This window comes from Ammodytes marinus (assembly GCF_949987685.1).
Source record: "Ammodytes marinus genome assembly, chromosome: 20".
NCBI classification, from domain to species: domain Eukaryota; kingdom Metazoa; phylum Chordata; class Actinopteri; order Uranoscopiformes; family Ammodytidae; genus Ammodytes; species Ammodytes marinus.
In genome coordinates, this window is record NC_137224.1 from 11,689,539 (window position 1) to 11,703,679 (window position 14,141).

Sequence of the window (14,141 nt, forward strand, 5' to 3'; positions counted from 1 at the left end):
GACAGATATCTAGCTCACAGTCCAAAAGAATAACATAAGAAAGAAAATCTGAAAAGCAAGTTACATTGGCAGCAACTCATCTCTATGACCTCTTTAGTGAATAACTGCTTTGTCTAATTTTTTATGGATACAATTATATTTACTAAACTTTGTGCATAGGCATACAAATGGTAAGGCTTTGGGTTAATAGCTCATAAAAATTGCACTAGGTTATGGCATGCCATATACTATAGGCTATGTCTTTGTGCTATTTAGGCCTATGTAGCCATTTGAGTGTCAGTTTGACGCTTCATTTGTGTGTTCCTCTTTATACATTTTCTTTTCCTAATGTTGCATTGACTCGCGACTTCTATTGACAAAAACAACTGCTCATGTAACCCAATTGATTTGCACATAACAATAAGGATCTTGAATCTGGACCATGATCTGGACGTGTATATCTGTTACAGGTTTTACGGTAATGATAGGCTTACCTTAGAAACGGAAGTCGAGTTGATCACTTCCTTGGCAACAACATGCCTGGTCCGCGGTGTGTTTATGGCTTCTATAATAGGTCCATGGTTTAAGCATCGACGTATGTATAGCATGTTGGGCTAAATGCCTCCGTGGAAAACATTTTCTCATTTGCCTACTTAATTTTAAAGCAGTTTTTTTATATAGTCTGTAGTCCTAAAGAGGGACGTCGGAGATCAATAAACTCTTGACTTAGCATTAGCTATATAGCATCTTCGTACTATTCGACCCCATAATGTAGGCTATATTTTGACGAAATGAATTCCCGCAAGTGGTGTCGTTCACTTCCGATATTAATCGTCTTGTGTGGACGTTTGGGTCACGCAGCCTCGGAATCTGGGGCCACTTCAACTGTAACTTCCAATCCTACAAATGGGGGACCTCTCAGCCCAGCGACCCCTGCTCCGGGCGATCCAGTCACAGCGGAGTCCACCGGCATCGGCAGCACTGAGGCGGTAACTGTGGACCCCACTATGTACTCCACTGTGCACGCCACTATGTACTCCACCATGTACTCCACTGTGCACTCCACCTTGGACCCCACGGCAGCCACCACGCTGACCGTGTCTGAGGCTCCCACTGCGGTGACTGAAACGCCCTATGCAACCACCAGCCAACCTGTGGTAACTTCAGAGGGTAACTTACACCTGCCTCCTGTGATTTCTCATTTTATTGGAATTGTAAACTTTTTGTGTTGTCGGTCCTATTTAGGTGAGCATCTATTTTTCCTCTTTTTGAAAGATTTGATAAAAAGAGGTGATCCAACTAACTCTGTCCAACTCCATTATTAAGAATCGATTTTTTTAATCATTTACAAATAAATTTTTAATAAGATGTGTAAACAATTTGAATTCACGTATTGCAGATGCAATACTCAATCACAATTTAATAATGTGACTCACCCAAGTATTTTCTCGTTGTCTTCCAGGTTGTCTCTGTGATTTAACCCCTGATTTATGTGACATTGGCTGCTGCTGTGACACAGTCGATTGTGGTATTGCAAACTTGAGTACTGTCTTCACTGGATGCCCACAGAAAGCCATGTATGTCTTCGGTGCATGATTTAAATGAATAGCACATATAGCTTCACAATGTTTAGCATTTAAAAGAGTTTGTACCTTTTATTTCACAGATCAGGAGATTGCATTGAGAAATGGCTGATGTTCAAGGCCAACGTGGAGTCGTCTCTTGTCACTGTGACCGACTCCTTGTTTTGTGTCCGGTCTGAAGGTACTTGGATGTAATAAGATTATGGTAACATTTGCTATCACCAAAGGCATCATTCGTTTATGTTACAACAAATAGCAACGTATTTGTATCTTCCATTAATGTTAAAAACTTTTTTTCAATATCTCCCAACAGATAAAATTACCCAGTCTCTCCCAGCTCTACTTCAGTATCCAGCTTTAGGGGATTCGTACCATTTCTCACCACCAGCACCTACAAGCAGCCACAGCAGAGATTTCTACAGGGTAAACTGAGATGCTGTTTTTCTGCTCACACTTTTTTATTCAAGCAACTTTGGAGATTTGAAGGCAGAGACCGCGCTCAAACTGAATTGGAGAGTCTATCTTTGATAAAAAAAAATGCATACAAGACTCCACTTTTTTTTCTAGGTTGATGATGTCATCCAGACATATTACTCCAACTCGTCCGTGCGGGGTCTCCTTCGTCAGCCATCTCCAGGGGCTGCTGCTGCATTCTGTATCAACCGCAACCCTGCAAGTAAGTTCAGACCTATTGCAAACTACAGTATGTTAAACTGTTGAGTTTTGCAGCATGGCAGAGTCTGCCCCCCCCCCCCACACACACACACACACACACACACACACCTTTTCAAATCCAGACCTGTCATCTGTGTTATGTTTTGTGTGAGGGTCTTTCTCAGTAACAGCAAAATGACAGAAAAATCGTATTTAGCCAAAAGACGGTTTTTGAAGACCGTTTCCTTTTGCTTTCAGAATTCCTGAGGTCTGTGTCTCTGTCTTGTACCCGCATGCTGACTCCTCTGTCATGCACCACAGACCCAACTCTCAACGCCCGCTCCTACTTCTCCGACCTGAGTCTGATCAAGGTCAGAGAGTCCGCCTGTGCTAAAGAGCTTTTATGTTTGATGATAACTGTTGTACACCTCACAGCTGAATGGCTACTATCTATACTTTCATTACAGATTCCAATACCTGAGACGGTTCAAGTGTTAGGCATACTGGTAAGTCAAAGCTGAAAGCCATATATGACATTAGCATAAACACTTTTATTTTGAAAGTTATTCAACAGCCTAGTTATGTCAGCCTATACAAAATAAGCTGACAACGCTGGCATTTGGGGTTTTCGTCTTCATGTCATAAGGGGTAAATTCTAAAAAAGCACAAGTCTTAATAAAATACATACTGTAAACTCTATTTGTTGCATGGAAAATTACCTTACTTGGTGTTGTCAACTCAAAGGTAAGGTAGTGTGTGTGTGTTTTAAAAAAAAAAGAGTAAACTAATAAAGTAATTTGCCTGTAGAGGTACAGGTTCAGGTTAAGAAAATATATCCTTCACCAACAGGTAATGCTTCTTAAAGACGTGTTTTTCCACCAAAGTAAGCAGCTATGGTAACTCTTGTTTCAGGTCCCAGTAACTCCACTGTCTGACTGGCCTGCACCAAGTGAACAAAACAACTCCTGTGTCAATGTGGTGAAAAAGGTCAGTAGATTAAAAATGTTAGATTTAATTTCCGCCTACACAATCGCAAATCTCAAATTTGCTTTTCCCTGATTCTCCCATAGGTGGAGTTTGTCATAGGATACACGGGCAGAGGGGAGCTCATGTACGCCACAGTGAATGTCATATTAGCTGATGTGGATGCAAATCAGCCACTGTTACAGATGCACTCCGTACAGTTCCAGGTAGCATGTTAAAGCCACATATTTCAACACTCAGCAAGTTCACACACCGAGCAGCAAGTTCACACACTAACTTTAACCCCGCTTCCCTCTACCAGTTGGCAACACCGAGCCCCACTGCAGGAGGTGCGCTCCCTGCAGTCGGACTCAGAGTGGGATCCCTCGTCAGTGGTCGCTTTGATGAAGGAATGAAGCCTGTATCCTCACATACATGTGAACTTCTCTCTAAGTCATATCTTCTTTTGTCCAGCTAGATTTGAGTCAAACATGAATTACAGTTCCTTGACAGGGCGTAAGCTGACGACGCTGGGGGTGTCACAGAGTGGCGAGTGTTCCTCTGATCCCAGCAGACGAGCCCCCGTCCTCTTTACATACAACGCCATCTCTGGCTGTACATTCAGGTGAGTCTATAATTAGATTGTAATGACGCAATAGTGAGTTTTTTTCCTCGCGTAATTTCACCATCTCCTCGTGCCATGTAGTTCCCCATCTAGTGACTGCGCAGATCTGCGTTCCAATATTTACGGGATCTTGCAGGGACTTACTACTCCTGATGTGATTGCCATGAACCTGGGCTCCCAACCGGACTGGGCCAGAGTCATTACTGAGGAGTGCCCTGTCAGCCTGCAGGTACAGCTCGGGCAGGAGTTAAGAGTTTTCATGACTTCGAGCTCTGTTTTTCTCTGCTATCCTGGATGTAGTTGAATTAAAAGACCATGTGTTTGAATCTATAACAGTGTCTTCCTCCTTCTCGCAGTATTCATTTATTTTTTCCTTGCCCCTCTCTCAGGAATCATGTGAGTCAGGCTGCGTCCTCCCCAACTCTCTCTCTATCCGAGTGCTGTGGGCTCGCCAGGGTCTCTTAGACCTGCCCCAGAACTACATCCTTGGGGCCAAATACGTTTTCCAGTGTCAAACATTCAAGGTAGATGCATATGTACTATACTATATACTGTATATACATATTTTGTATACTCTACACTCTGATTGCTCCATCAGAAATCCTTCTTTTCTATGGGAACACATGTCGTTTCACCTACTCTAATAATACCCGCATACCATCATTTTTTATTTCAGTGTCCCCTGCCATCCCCAATCATTCTAAGCACCGAAGTGACGTTTGTTGACACTACGGTTTACCCAGAACCCCCCAGGGGCTTGCCTCAGCCTCACTGGAAGTTTCCGTTTGGTTTCTTCACTAGAGGCACTGCTGAGCTGGACGGGCACCTCGTTATTAACGGCAGCGGCACCGAGAAGGTCTTGTGGAGTTTAATGCTGTTCACACTGATGTTACTAACAGGATTATAGAGTTTTTCACTAGGTAGCTAGACGGCTGACAGAGGAGCAGGTGGGGAACTTATTTTGTAAAATGGTTGTAGATGGAAGAATGTTTACCACATGAATTTATTTTGATAAGAGTGAAACGTAAAAATGGACCTTAATTTATTTGTGTATTTTCAGTAATAAATAGATTTTTACAGGATTTTTAACGAGTCATTCATTGTTTCACTGAGGTAAAGATGCATTTCTGGCACACAGCTCCAGCCACATAGTACAATTCAGTACCAGAATTTGACCAACAATGTGCTTCTTTTGCTGTACCTTGAGATCAAAGAAGCATCTCTCACTTCAACATGGCGCTCTTGGCCTCACTCGTGTATCCACACAGCTGTGGGTGGACAGAGTGAGAGACTAAAGGGTTGCCAGTGCATCCTGCAGACTGTCCCTCACTCTCACTGCCTCGTGGTAGTGCAAGGTTGACACACATCGCACCTCCTCGAACCCTGTCTAAAAGTTTATTGGAGGTGAAAAACTATAAAGACAGAATCAACAGCAATGCGTATGTGACAACAAAGGTAGTTTCAAACATTGGTACCAAACTATTATTATTATCACATTGCTCCAGTATCTGACAGTGTGCCTGCCTTTCAAGTGAAGCGGAGAAAAGTGTTGTCCACAAATAGCACTCGTGTTATCTATTTAAAGAAGTTGCATATAATTCTACTTATAATATGTTTATATGTCGTAAGAGTTTGTAGGGGCATCCCAACTAAACATGAAAATAATCAGTTTGCAGTTAATGTTTTATCTCATGAGTGTGTGTGAACCCTGAAAAGCTTCATCAAGTGTAATCAATTTGAAGAAGCAGCTCACTGTGCAGCAGCTCATTACTTTTATTCTAGTCTGTGTTGCTCGTGTCTCGTGCAGGCTCCCTGCTCTTGGCTGGGCTCTGTACAGTGTGGTGTAGGGTTGCAAAATGACAGATCGTATGGACAGAAAAAAAGCCACATGCCTCCAGCTGCCAGCGCTTTCTATAGGCTTCGTGCAATCAGCGGACTCTGTTGGAGGTCTCATACTTTTGGTCTTATATATTGTTTACGTGAAAAGCTGCAATAAAGTGATGATTACAAACTCATGGACTTGTATCTTGGAGAACATTTTATTGATCATTTTAACATACGGTACATTTGATTGAGTGATTGTCCTCTGTGTCTACACTCCACGAAGTGCAGTGATTATAGTGTTAGAACACCAGGCTTGAGAAGTGAGAAAATCAATTGTATCCAGTTTTTAGTTATAGTGTCAAATTTTTTTCCAACAACATTTGTGCCTTCAGTGCTAGTTTTTGGTTTGCAGAGCTGCGTCAATGTGAGATCTCTAACATCTGTTAGATTTGGCTCCTGAATGGGATGTTGACGTCCTTCATTTGCTTCTCATAATCTTCATCAAACATCTCCGATTGCTCTGGTGTGAAATGGTTGTTCCAGTCACCTACTTCACCTGTAAAGAAATAACAAACATGAAAATCTTTTGACAGTGTAAAATATATTTTGGGCATTTCTGCTCAAAAAGTTTAGAAAGAGAATGAAACATTTATCAAAAGAGTTGTCAATTGACTGATTAATTAATGGACTAATAATTTCAATTATATTGAGCATAGGTTCTTCTAATTCATACTTGATTAAAAAAAAAGCAAAGGGAAGATGTCCAGGAGCCTGTAGGGGGCACTACTGCGCTATGCAATGTAAAGTGCAGGGACCGGCAGGGACAAACGTATCATGATACAATTCAATAATAATATAGTGTCCACTAATAATTTATAATAAATATCTTGCTTGTTGGTAAGAGTGCAATGATGCACCTTTTCTCATGAAGGGAGAGATGGACTGACAGAAAACAGGTTCTGGGATGAAGGAGTAGTTGGCCATCGGGTTCTCCTTCATGTTCTTGAAGGACGTCATGAGATGGTGAGGGCACTTCAATGTGTAGCCTGACCAGTGTTCAAAGCATTCACTGGTTGTGACACCGTCATCTTTTGGTGGCAGGGACTAAGACAGAATGGGATACATGGAGGGGCTTTGATGACATCAAGAGACCCTTCTTTGTCTTGGCTTACTCCATAGACAACTGCATGGAGCCTCTAGAGTGATTTATGTTATTGCTGTATGACTGCACTAGCAGCCAGGAATCAGTTAATCACGCGCACGAGCAGCTCTTCACCCAGAAAGGTACAACCATTAAGGGACCCCCCCAACAAAAGCAGCACTGATGCAACACAGAAGGGGCTGCCAGCCTACCAAGCTGGCCAATGCTTGGGACAGATGATGCTTGCAGCCCCTCAACTCATGTCACCAGGTGAATGGGGGTGGAAGTGGAAGGCCACAGGTGGATGGGAAGTTTACTGGGCTACAATACCAGGATCGATCCAGGCCTGTTTTGAACTCCTCTGTTCTGTCTGTATTTTTGTCAATTGTGTAATACTTAGATTAGGATGTAAACAAACAGACAGTAAAACACATTTTGTAGAGCAGTATTGAAACATGGCGGACAGAACGTTTTGTAACCAAATGTGTACTTTGCCTGTGTATGTTTACAGAACTCATTAAAGAAACTACTGTTCAAGTCACTCTTGAGTTGAATTATTCAAGTGTGCTACACACACACGCACACACACACACAAACTTAGCCTACTACACAGCTGGTGAGTCGGAATAGGTCATTAACTGTAAAATCCAACTAATTTCAGTTGTTATTGAAGTCAATTTCTAAAATCACTAGGTTTGTTAGAAGAAAGTGACTTACTTGTCCGTCGTCGGAGCACCACAAATTAACATTTGAACAAGAAGAGGCAATAAAAACGCGGCGTTGTGGCTGCAGGGGAGGTTTGGTAGGCTACTTTGAAGCGCTGATACTAAGCAATGATTTCATCCCAGTGATTGTCTGATATAGCCTTCTGTAGGTAGACTAGAGTTTGGGAAGCAGCGTCTGTCCAATGAGTAAGCTACCTGTAGCCTGCTGCCTACCCATTGGACAATTTCAGCAATAACTTTGTTTGTGAGAAGGAGTACAACTACAGGATGTTTACTTTGATCTTTCACTAAATTCTTAAGTCTCTCTTTCGGGAGTTTGATAACATGGGCCTTGTTATCTGAAATGGAAACAAGTATAAAAAGAATATAAAGAAAACCTATTTTGTTGCGTGATGTCCGGGACATCTTGTTCATCATCCTTCGCTCTGCAGGGGACTGCGTATCTAGTCATCGGGAACTGAGGTAGTCTATAGGTATCTTTTGCGGGAAAACAGTGAGGTCAAGAAATCTACTTGTGTATCCATTTCAATCAGACTTCATTTGTATACTTTCATACAAGCAAATGTAGCACAACGTGCTTTATACAATAAAATACAATTTTGATAAAACTGAAACGTGAAAATGGACTTAAATTTATTTGTGTATTTTCAGTAATAAATAATTTTTTACAGGAGGTTTTACGAGTCATTGTTTTACTGAGGTAAAGATGCATTTCTTGCAGACAGCTCCTCTTCTCTGTCCCCCTTCTGGTGTGGTTGCTTCTTCTGTGTTCTTCTCCCCTTTTGTCCTGCGTGACGAACATAGTTGAGGAGGTGGACGATTGCAGCGGGAGTCATACCCTGCAAACGTGTCGCAGCTCCCAGCTGGAATACAAAGAAGTGCAGTATTAGTTTCGTGTTAGCGGCCAAGAGTCCACTGAAAAACAGTCTCTTCTGCACGGAGACTGTCCAATTTTCTGTATTTTGGATGCAAAAGTAGAAGAAAACCAAACTCACAGTGCTGGGTTGAACTCTGTCCAAAATCTCTCTGACTTCCTGAGACAGCGACACCGGTAGAGATAAATAGTCTATGTCCTGTGGGAGAGACATGTTCTCCTCTTTCTGAATTCTCTCTATCTCGGTCTTCTGTTTGTCACAGTGAGGACTGTACACAGCTAAACAAAATAAATAATGTTTTATTAAGACAGATTGAACTATGTCGAAGGAGCTTAAAAGTACCAAAGTAACATTTTGAGACAATGCAGAAAGATAACTGGTGGAATTATTACAGAAAATATTTTTTTTACCTTCTATCTTGAGTCTTTGTGAGAATTCCATGTAAGGTTCAAGGCCCTCTGGGAAGGCAGAAGCCAACATTTCAAAGGACACGTCATTGTACTGCAGCAGATCCATAGCACTGTAGAAAAGAAGCCACATAGTAACAGTCAGGACCAGAATATGACCATGAATGTGCTTATTTTGCTGTATTTTGAGATACAAACTAACAAACATCTCTCACTTCAACATGGCGCTCTTGGCCTCACTCATGTGGATGCTGGGCAGCTTTTTCCTCCAGCTGTGGGCTGAGAGAGTGAGAGACTGAAGGGTGGCCAGTGCATCTTGCAGACTGTCCCTCACTCTCACTGCCTCGTGGTAGCGCAAGGTCGACACACATCCCACCTCCTCGAACCCTGACAGAGGTAAAAAAAAGAAAAGAAAAAATGTTAACTAGAAATACTAAGAGACAGAAGACAGACTCGACAGCAATGTGTATGAAACTACTAACGTAGGTAGAGGTAGATATCATTCTTTACCATACTCACTACTCACATACAAAAATAGTTTCAGACATTGATAACATCTTATTGTAAATTGCGTTGCTGCAGTCGTTTGCGGTGTGTGCCTACCTTTCAGAGTGAGGCGGAGGTCGGCGTTGTCTGGTCTTAGATAGGTTCGATACTCGGCCCGACTGGTGAACATGCGGTAGGGCTCTGTAACACCTCGACTGACCAGGTCGTCGATGAGGACGCCGATATAACTCTCTGTCCGCGACAGCGCCAGCGTGGGCATGGAGAGCGCAGAGCGACCAGCGTTTACCCCTGCCCACAGGCCCTGCACACGCAGCAACAAACTGTTATTTCTTTAGCTTAACTTAGTGTCTGTCGTTACATTTACGTATACTATCCTTGGGGGTCCTTTTGTTATGTATACGAGTGGAAATATAAATGGCCACGTGTCTTGCTAATTAGTACACAAACTAGATCCCCAACATTTGTCATGACAAAGAGGAATCCAAGCCTCTATGCCTCCAAGTCATATAAACAGCAAAAACAAGTAAATCCAGTAAGGCAAGAAGCTCCTCATTCATGATACTCCTGGGAACAATATTTGTGCGTCTAGATAGCACTTGTATTATCGAATACAAATAAACAGGTTTCATAATTGCAGGGGAAAAAAATACTACAAATAAAATTTGTATCAGTATGAAGTAAGAGTGTAGAGGGGCATCCCAGCAAAACAGGGATGTTATCGCAAAGTTGAAGTGTTATCTATATAGTAATAAAGTGAAATAAAATAGAACAAGCGGCTACCTGTGCAGCAGCCTCCTCGTAGCCCGTTGTTCCGTTGATCTGACCGGCTAAAAAAAAACCTTGGGTACTTTTCACCTGCAGGGCGGGACTCAGCTGGGTGGGACAAACAAAGTCATACTGCACACCATAACCTGAAGGCAAAAAGAAACCCATAGAAATAAGGAAACATTCAGGCAACATTTCTGCGTCAGATCCATCCATGATTGCAGGCAATCGGTAGCCTGGAAATCAAGACCTGCCGCTAGACGCTGGCAAATTAAATTTCGACACTTAGCGATTTGGAAGACGGCACTCAAATCTTTCATTAGCAAGTAAAAGGAATGTTCTGTTTTGCCGACCGACCACGGCAAAAGTTTAATTTAACAGTTAACCCGATGTTCTCTTTAACGAAATGGGCTTAATATGTCACCTTGTTCATTGCTCTGATTGGTCGTAGTGCTATCCAATTGCGTGCAGTGGCATTTGAAATGCACGCAAAGGTGCCTCCCCTGGTTGGAAAGGTCTATTGATCGTGGCCAGACCCTCTATCGTACTAGATATGGGTCTGGATTTCCAGGCTAGGCGATCGGGGCATTTCAATACACTCAACATCGTTACTGGGACAAGCCATATCATTGTATCAGTGAGCAAATATTTTGCTACGTGGTTCAACGGGTTAAATGTAGTGTACCGGGCATGTGAATCTCAGCTCTGTGCATTGCAGGGATTTCTCTGATGAGGCGGAGCTGCACATCAGGGGGCATGGTCATGGATAGACCCTGAGGATACAAGAGGTCAGAGGTCATCCCCTCAGGCTCCAGCCACACCTGGTGCTTCCGTCCTGGAAATCGAAGCACCCGCGACTCAATGGAGGGGCAGTATCTGTGAGAGATGAAGGGCCACAGTTTAGAGATTTACATCACACCATGTACTATACCTGACATTTAAGTTGTGCTTATTTGTGTGTGTGTGTGTGTGTGTGTGTGTGTGTCTGTGTGTGTGCGTGTGTGTGTGTGTACCTAGGACCCTTGGCGTCTTCTTGTATGTGACAGTTGAGATGAAGACTCTCCCTCACCACACGCTCCACACCAGGAGTAGTGAAGGTCAGGTAGCAAGGCAGCTGTTCTTCAGGCTAAGGATGTTTTTGGTTTCAAAATAAAATATCCATTAATTTAAAAGGACACTACTTAAAATGTTAGGAATGGATATGATGTCTAAACTATGAAGCTTTTCCTAGTGCTGAAAAAAACTTTTTGTCGATCAATTTTTCAACAAAAATATTTCCCAATGAATATATTAACTTGTGAATATTTTTTTTACATATCTAGTAAATATACTAAAACTCTGTTACATTCAGCTTCTAAAAAGTCATGCTTAGCTGATTAATGGCCACTGTGAAGACAAAATAAGCATCTAGAAGACATCACGTTGGGCCTTATCTTTGAAATAAAGCATAGAATCAAATGAGGCTGCACCTTGCAGTGTTTGTGATCCCAAAGTAAGGAGTGAAGTGCTATAGTGCTAAACTACTTCAGACTAAAATTCACCTTGCAGCGTGTGTGTGTATTGAGGAAGCTGAAAGGAGTGGGTTGACTGTCAGGAAGGTGAACGTTCGCCAGCGAAAGGTCTACTGAATCCCTCAGGATCCTTGGAGGTGTGCCTGTCCTCAATCTGCCTGTCCTCAGCCCCAGCCTCTCCCTCAGCGTCTGAGACAACCCACCACTCGATGGGGCATCTCCAATGCGACCCCCGGGGGACGTGGTTTGCCCCATGAAGAGGGAGCCCGACAAGAAAGTACCGGTAGTTAGAACAACGGAGCTCGCCGAGATCATCTGGCTTCCATCTGCTATAGAGAATTGCAAATTATAAATGTATTGAAAGACTTTATTTTTTGTAATTACCCACATATACAGTATTACCAAACATTGACGGATACTGTAGCTATAATTTGCTCCATACCCAAACGTATCCCAGTGACTCTGTGGCATCCGGGCTCCTCTGGGTTTGGTGCTGTTACCAGCAGCTCTTCCACTGAGCCCTCCACCACCGTCAGCCTGGGAGTGGACAGCAGCTCTGACTGAATGAGCGACAGCAGGCAGACGCACAGTTCATTACAATTTGTTTAAATCAATGAACAGACACAAATGATGTTATACTAAGTCAAGTCAAGGTTTATTTATATAGCACACTTAAAACAACATCGGCTGACCAAAACAGGCTCAAAACACAATACAAAACAACATATAGGCAAAGCAACATGAAACATGAAAAACACAATACAGAACACAAGATGAAAACCTTTTGTGTATAAGATACCTGAATATATTGGCGGTAGCGCTGGCGGTCCAGCTGGGCCCTGGGGCCCCACACAGCGGGGCCTTTCCTGCGATTGAGGATGGAGAAATGGATCCCAGCCCAGTCTCCTGCTCGACCACACAGGCCGTCCAGAGCATCTACCTCCTTGACCAGCTGGCCCTTCCCCACTCCTCCCAGAGACGGGTTGCAGGACAGGGCACCTGGGGGGATGGGGTGGGAGGAAAGAGAGAGCTCAGTTTGGGCCATGTGTAGGCAATCGAATTCACATATCAAAAAAACTATCTAGATCAGCAGATTTCACACTAAGAGGAAAAAGTAAGCTTCTGTCTCCTCTTCTCACCAATGGTGTGTATTTTCTGTGTGACCAGGAGCGTCTCAGCTCCCACTCTGGCTGCTGCTGCCGCCGCCTCGGTCCCCGCGTGGCCCCCGCCCACAACAATGACATCATAATGCTGACGGGCAAGGTGACTGGCACGTCTACAAACCAGAACCAGGACACTCTGCAGGTGGGGGAGCTTCTTTGTCAACATGTGAGATGCACAGCTGTGTGGAGTGAAGGTAACATGGTCAGAAATGTGGACATAATTCAATGATGAAGCAAAAATCTTTAGTTAAATACTAACTCACTTTATTCTACAAACAAATCTTCCTCTATATTTTGATATTCAAGTTTTTCATGTAATTGATTAAAAGGGCAAAATAATTTAGAGGAAACAAGGAATAAAGAACTGAGGACGTCCAAGGTCCACTTGGTTTTAACACTTTAAATATTAACTGGAAGATAGCGTTAAAAACATGAGGTTTGGAGTTTGGAAGACTTATGAGGTTATAAAGGAATCCACTAACTGATGCTTTTTGGGAAATGTAGGCTCAAGTTTCTGAAGCTTGGTTCTAAAAGATATTGTTAGTCTATGAGGCTGTAGTTTTGCCTGTACTTTTCAAAATTGGTCACCTGTGAGTCCTGTGACTTTATGAAAGCAAAACGCTTAATTGCTGTAATGCCCCTTTATTAATTTCAAAGTACTGTCACTATTGCCTGCATTTTTAAATCAAAGGTTAAGAAAAACTAATAATTAAAATCCACCACAGCTTACATTCAGACACTAGCCTACTGATTTAGGACATAACTGTTATCTCAGGATGTGTTGATTTGGTAGGCTAAATCATTGATTTACGCTGGAGCAGAACTCTGAATATGAAACGTGGACCGTCATGATTTGTAGGAATTGGGTGCGGTAGTCCTCTATTCAACTTTAAAGGGGATCCGATTCCGAAAGACACTGAGACTGAATTCGAAAAGAACATAAGAGACTAGACTTAAGCGCTGCAATACATTAGGCTATAGTATAGCATATGTGTAGGACGCAACTAACACATCGCCTAAAGTGTTTAAATTTACTTACAGCTTCGGCAGATGACGAAGGACCTATATGGGGGAATTTCAAAGTTGCTCGACATCAAGATCCTTGGGAAAATTACTCAACACCGGTATGTAACACAAACGTTCTTCATGGACGGCGCCATGCTGTTTGTAGTTTAATGTCGTAATAGCTGGTGTATAGGCGCACTGACAAAGTTGTTATGCTAAAGTCAATTCGGTTGCACTGGCTGTCCCTGACAAGTTCCAGATACATTCATAAATGAATAAAGCAGGCCACAACAGAAATATACGTGGCAAGGTGGGAAATAAACGTCGAATTAAAATAATATGGAATGGTGGTACTTTGCAAACAAAACAAGATGGTTTGAGTTGTGTCTGACTGCCACGTGTACAGTAGAAGCG

General features: G+C 42.7%; 2 protein-coding genes across 3 annotated transcripts; one reads left to right on the forward strand and one right to left on the reverse strand.

Moving 5' to 3' along the window:
- Positions 1-515: 515 nt before the first annotated feature.
- LOC307266810 (tectonic-3-like) lies at positions 516-4,972 on the forward strand. Its single transcript, XM_080048918.1, has 14 exons — positions 516-1,149; positions 1,442-1,556; positions 1,646-1,743; positions 1,876-1,985; positions 2,130-2,238; positions 2,475-2,587; positions 2,684-2,722; positions 3,129-3,203; positions 3,287-3,406; positions 3,502-3,600; positions 3,701-3,804; positions 3,886-4,033; positions 4,194-4,328; positions 4,481-4,972. Exons 1-14 carry the CDS (start codon positions 771-773, stop codon positions 4,709-4,711), a joined length of 1,875 nt encoding a protein of 624 aa, XP_079905044.1. The 5' UTR covers positions 516-770; the 3' UTR covers positions 4,712-4,972.
- A 3,168-nt stretch (positions 4,973-8,140) lies between these two features.
- Positions 8,141-13,886, reverse strand: mto1 (mitochondrial tRNA translation optimization 1). 2 transcript variants are annotated; one of them, XM_080048747.1, is made up of 13 exons: positions 13,762-13,886; positions 12,699-12,901; positions 12,359-12,558; positions 12,002-12,119; positions 11,590-11,885; positions 11,062-11,174; positions 10,734-10,924; positions 10,064-10,194; positions 9,380-9,584; positions 8,992-9,163; positions 8,780-8,889; positions 8,490-8,647; positions 8,141-8,357 (listed from the first exon to the last, which is right to left on the reverse strand). In XM_080048747.1, exons 2-13 carry the CDS (start codon positions 12,886-12,888, stop codon positions 8,187-8,189), a joined length of 2,055 nt encoding a protein of 684 aa, XP_079904873.1. In that variant the 5' UTR covers positions 12,889-12,901; positions 13,762-13,886; the 3' UTR covers positions 8,141-8,186. The 2 variants fall into 2 exon arrangements, with proteins under 2 accessions (XP_079904873.1, XP_079904872.1); XM_080048746.1 differs by having other exon boundaries at positions 11,590-11,888.
- Between the last annotated feature and the right edge of the window lie 255 nt (positions 13,887-14,141).

What these genes read in the sequence shown, in the direction of transcription:
- LOC307266810 (XM_080048918.1), top strand. Translation starts at nt 771, where the DNA reads ATGAATTCCCGCAAGTGGTGTCGTTCACTTCCGATATTAATCGTCTTG. An exon ending in GTTTTGTGTCCGGTCTGAAG is followed by an intron (nt 1,744 to 1,875) that starts GTACTTGGATGT and finishes ATCTCCCAACAG; the next exon opens with ATAAAATTACCCAGTCTCTC. An exon ending in TTGATGAAGGAATGAAGCCT is followed by an intron (nt 3,601 to 3,700) that starts GTATCCTCACAT and finishes ACAGGGCGTAAG; the next exon opens with CTGACGACGCTGGGGGTGTC.
- mto1 (XM_080048746.1), bottom strand. Translation starts at nt 12,888, where the DNA reads ATGTTGACAAAGAAGCTCCCCCACCTGCAGAGTGTCCTGGTTCTGGTT. An exon ending in AGTCACTGGGATACGTTTGG is followed by an intron (nt 11,889 to 12,001) that starts GTATGGAGCAAA and finishes AATTCTCTATAG; the next exon opens with CAGATGGAAGCCAGATGATC. An exon ending in AGCTGAGATTCACATGCCCG is followed by an intron (nt 10,195 to 10,733) that starts GTACACTACATT and finishes TTTTGCCTTCAG; the next exon opens with GTTATGGTGTGCAGTATGAC.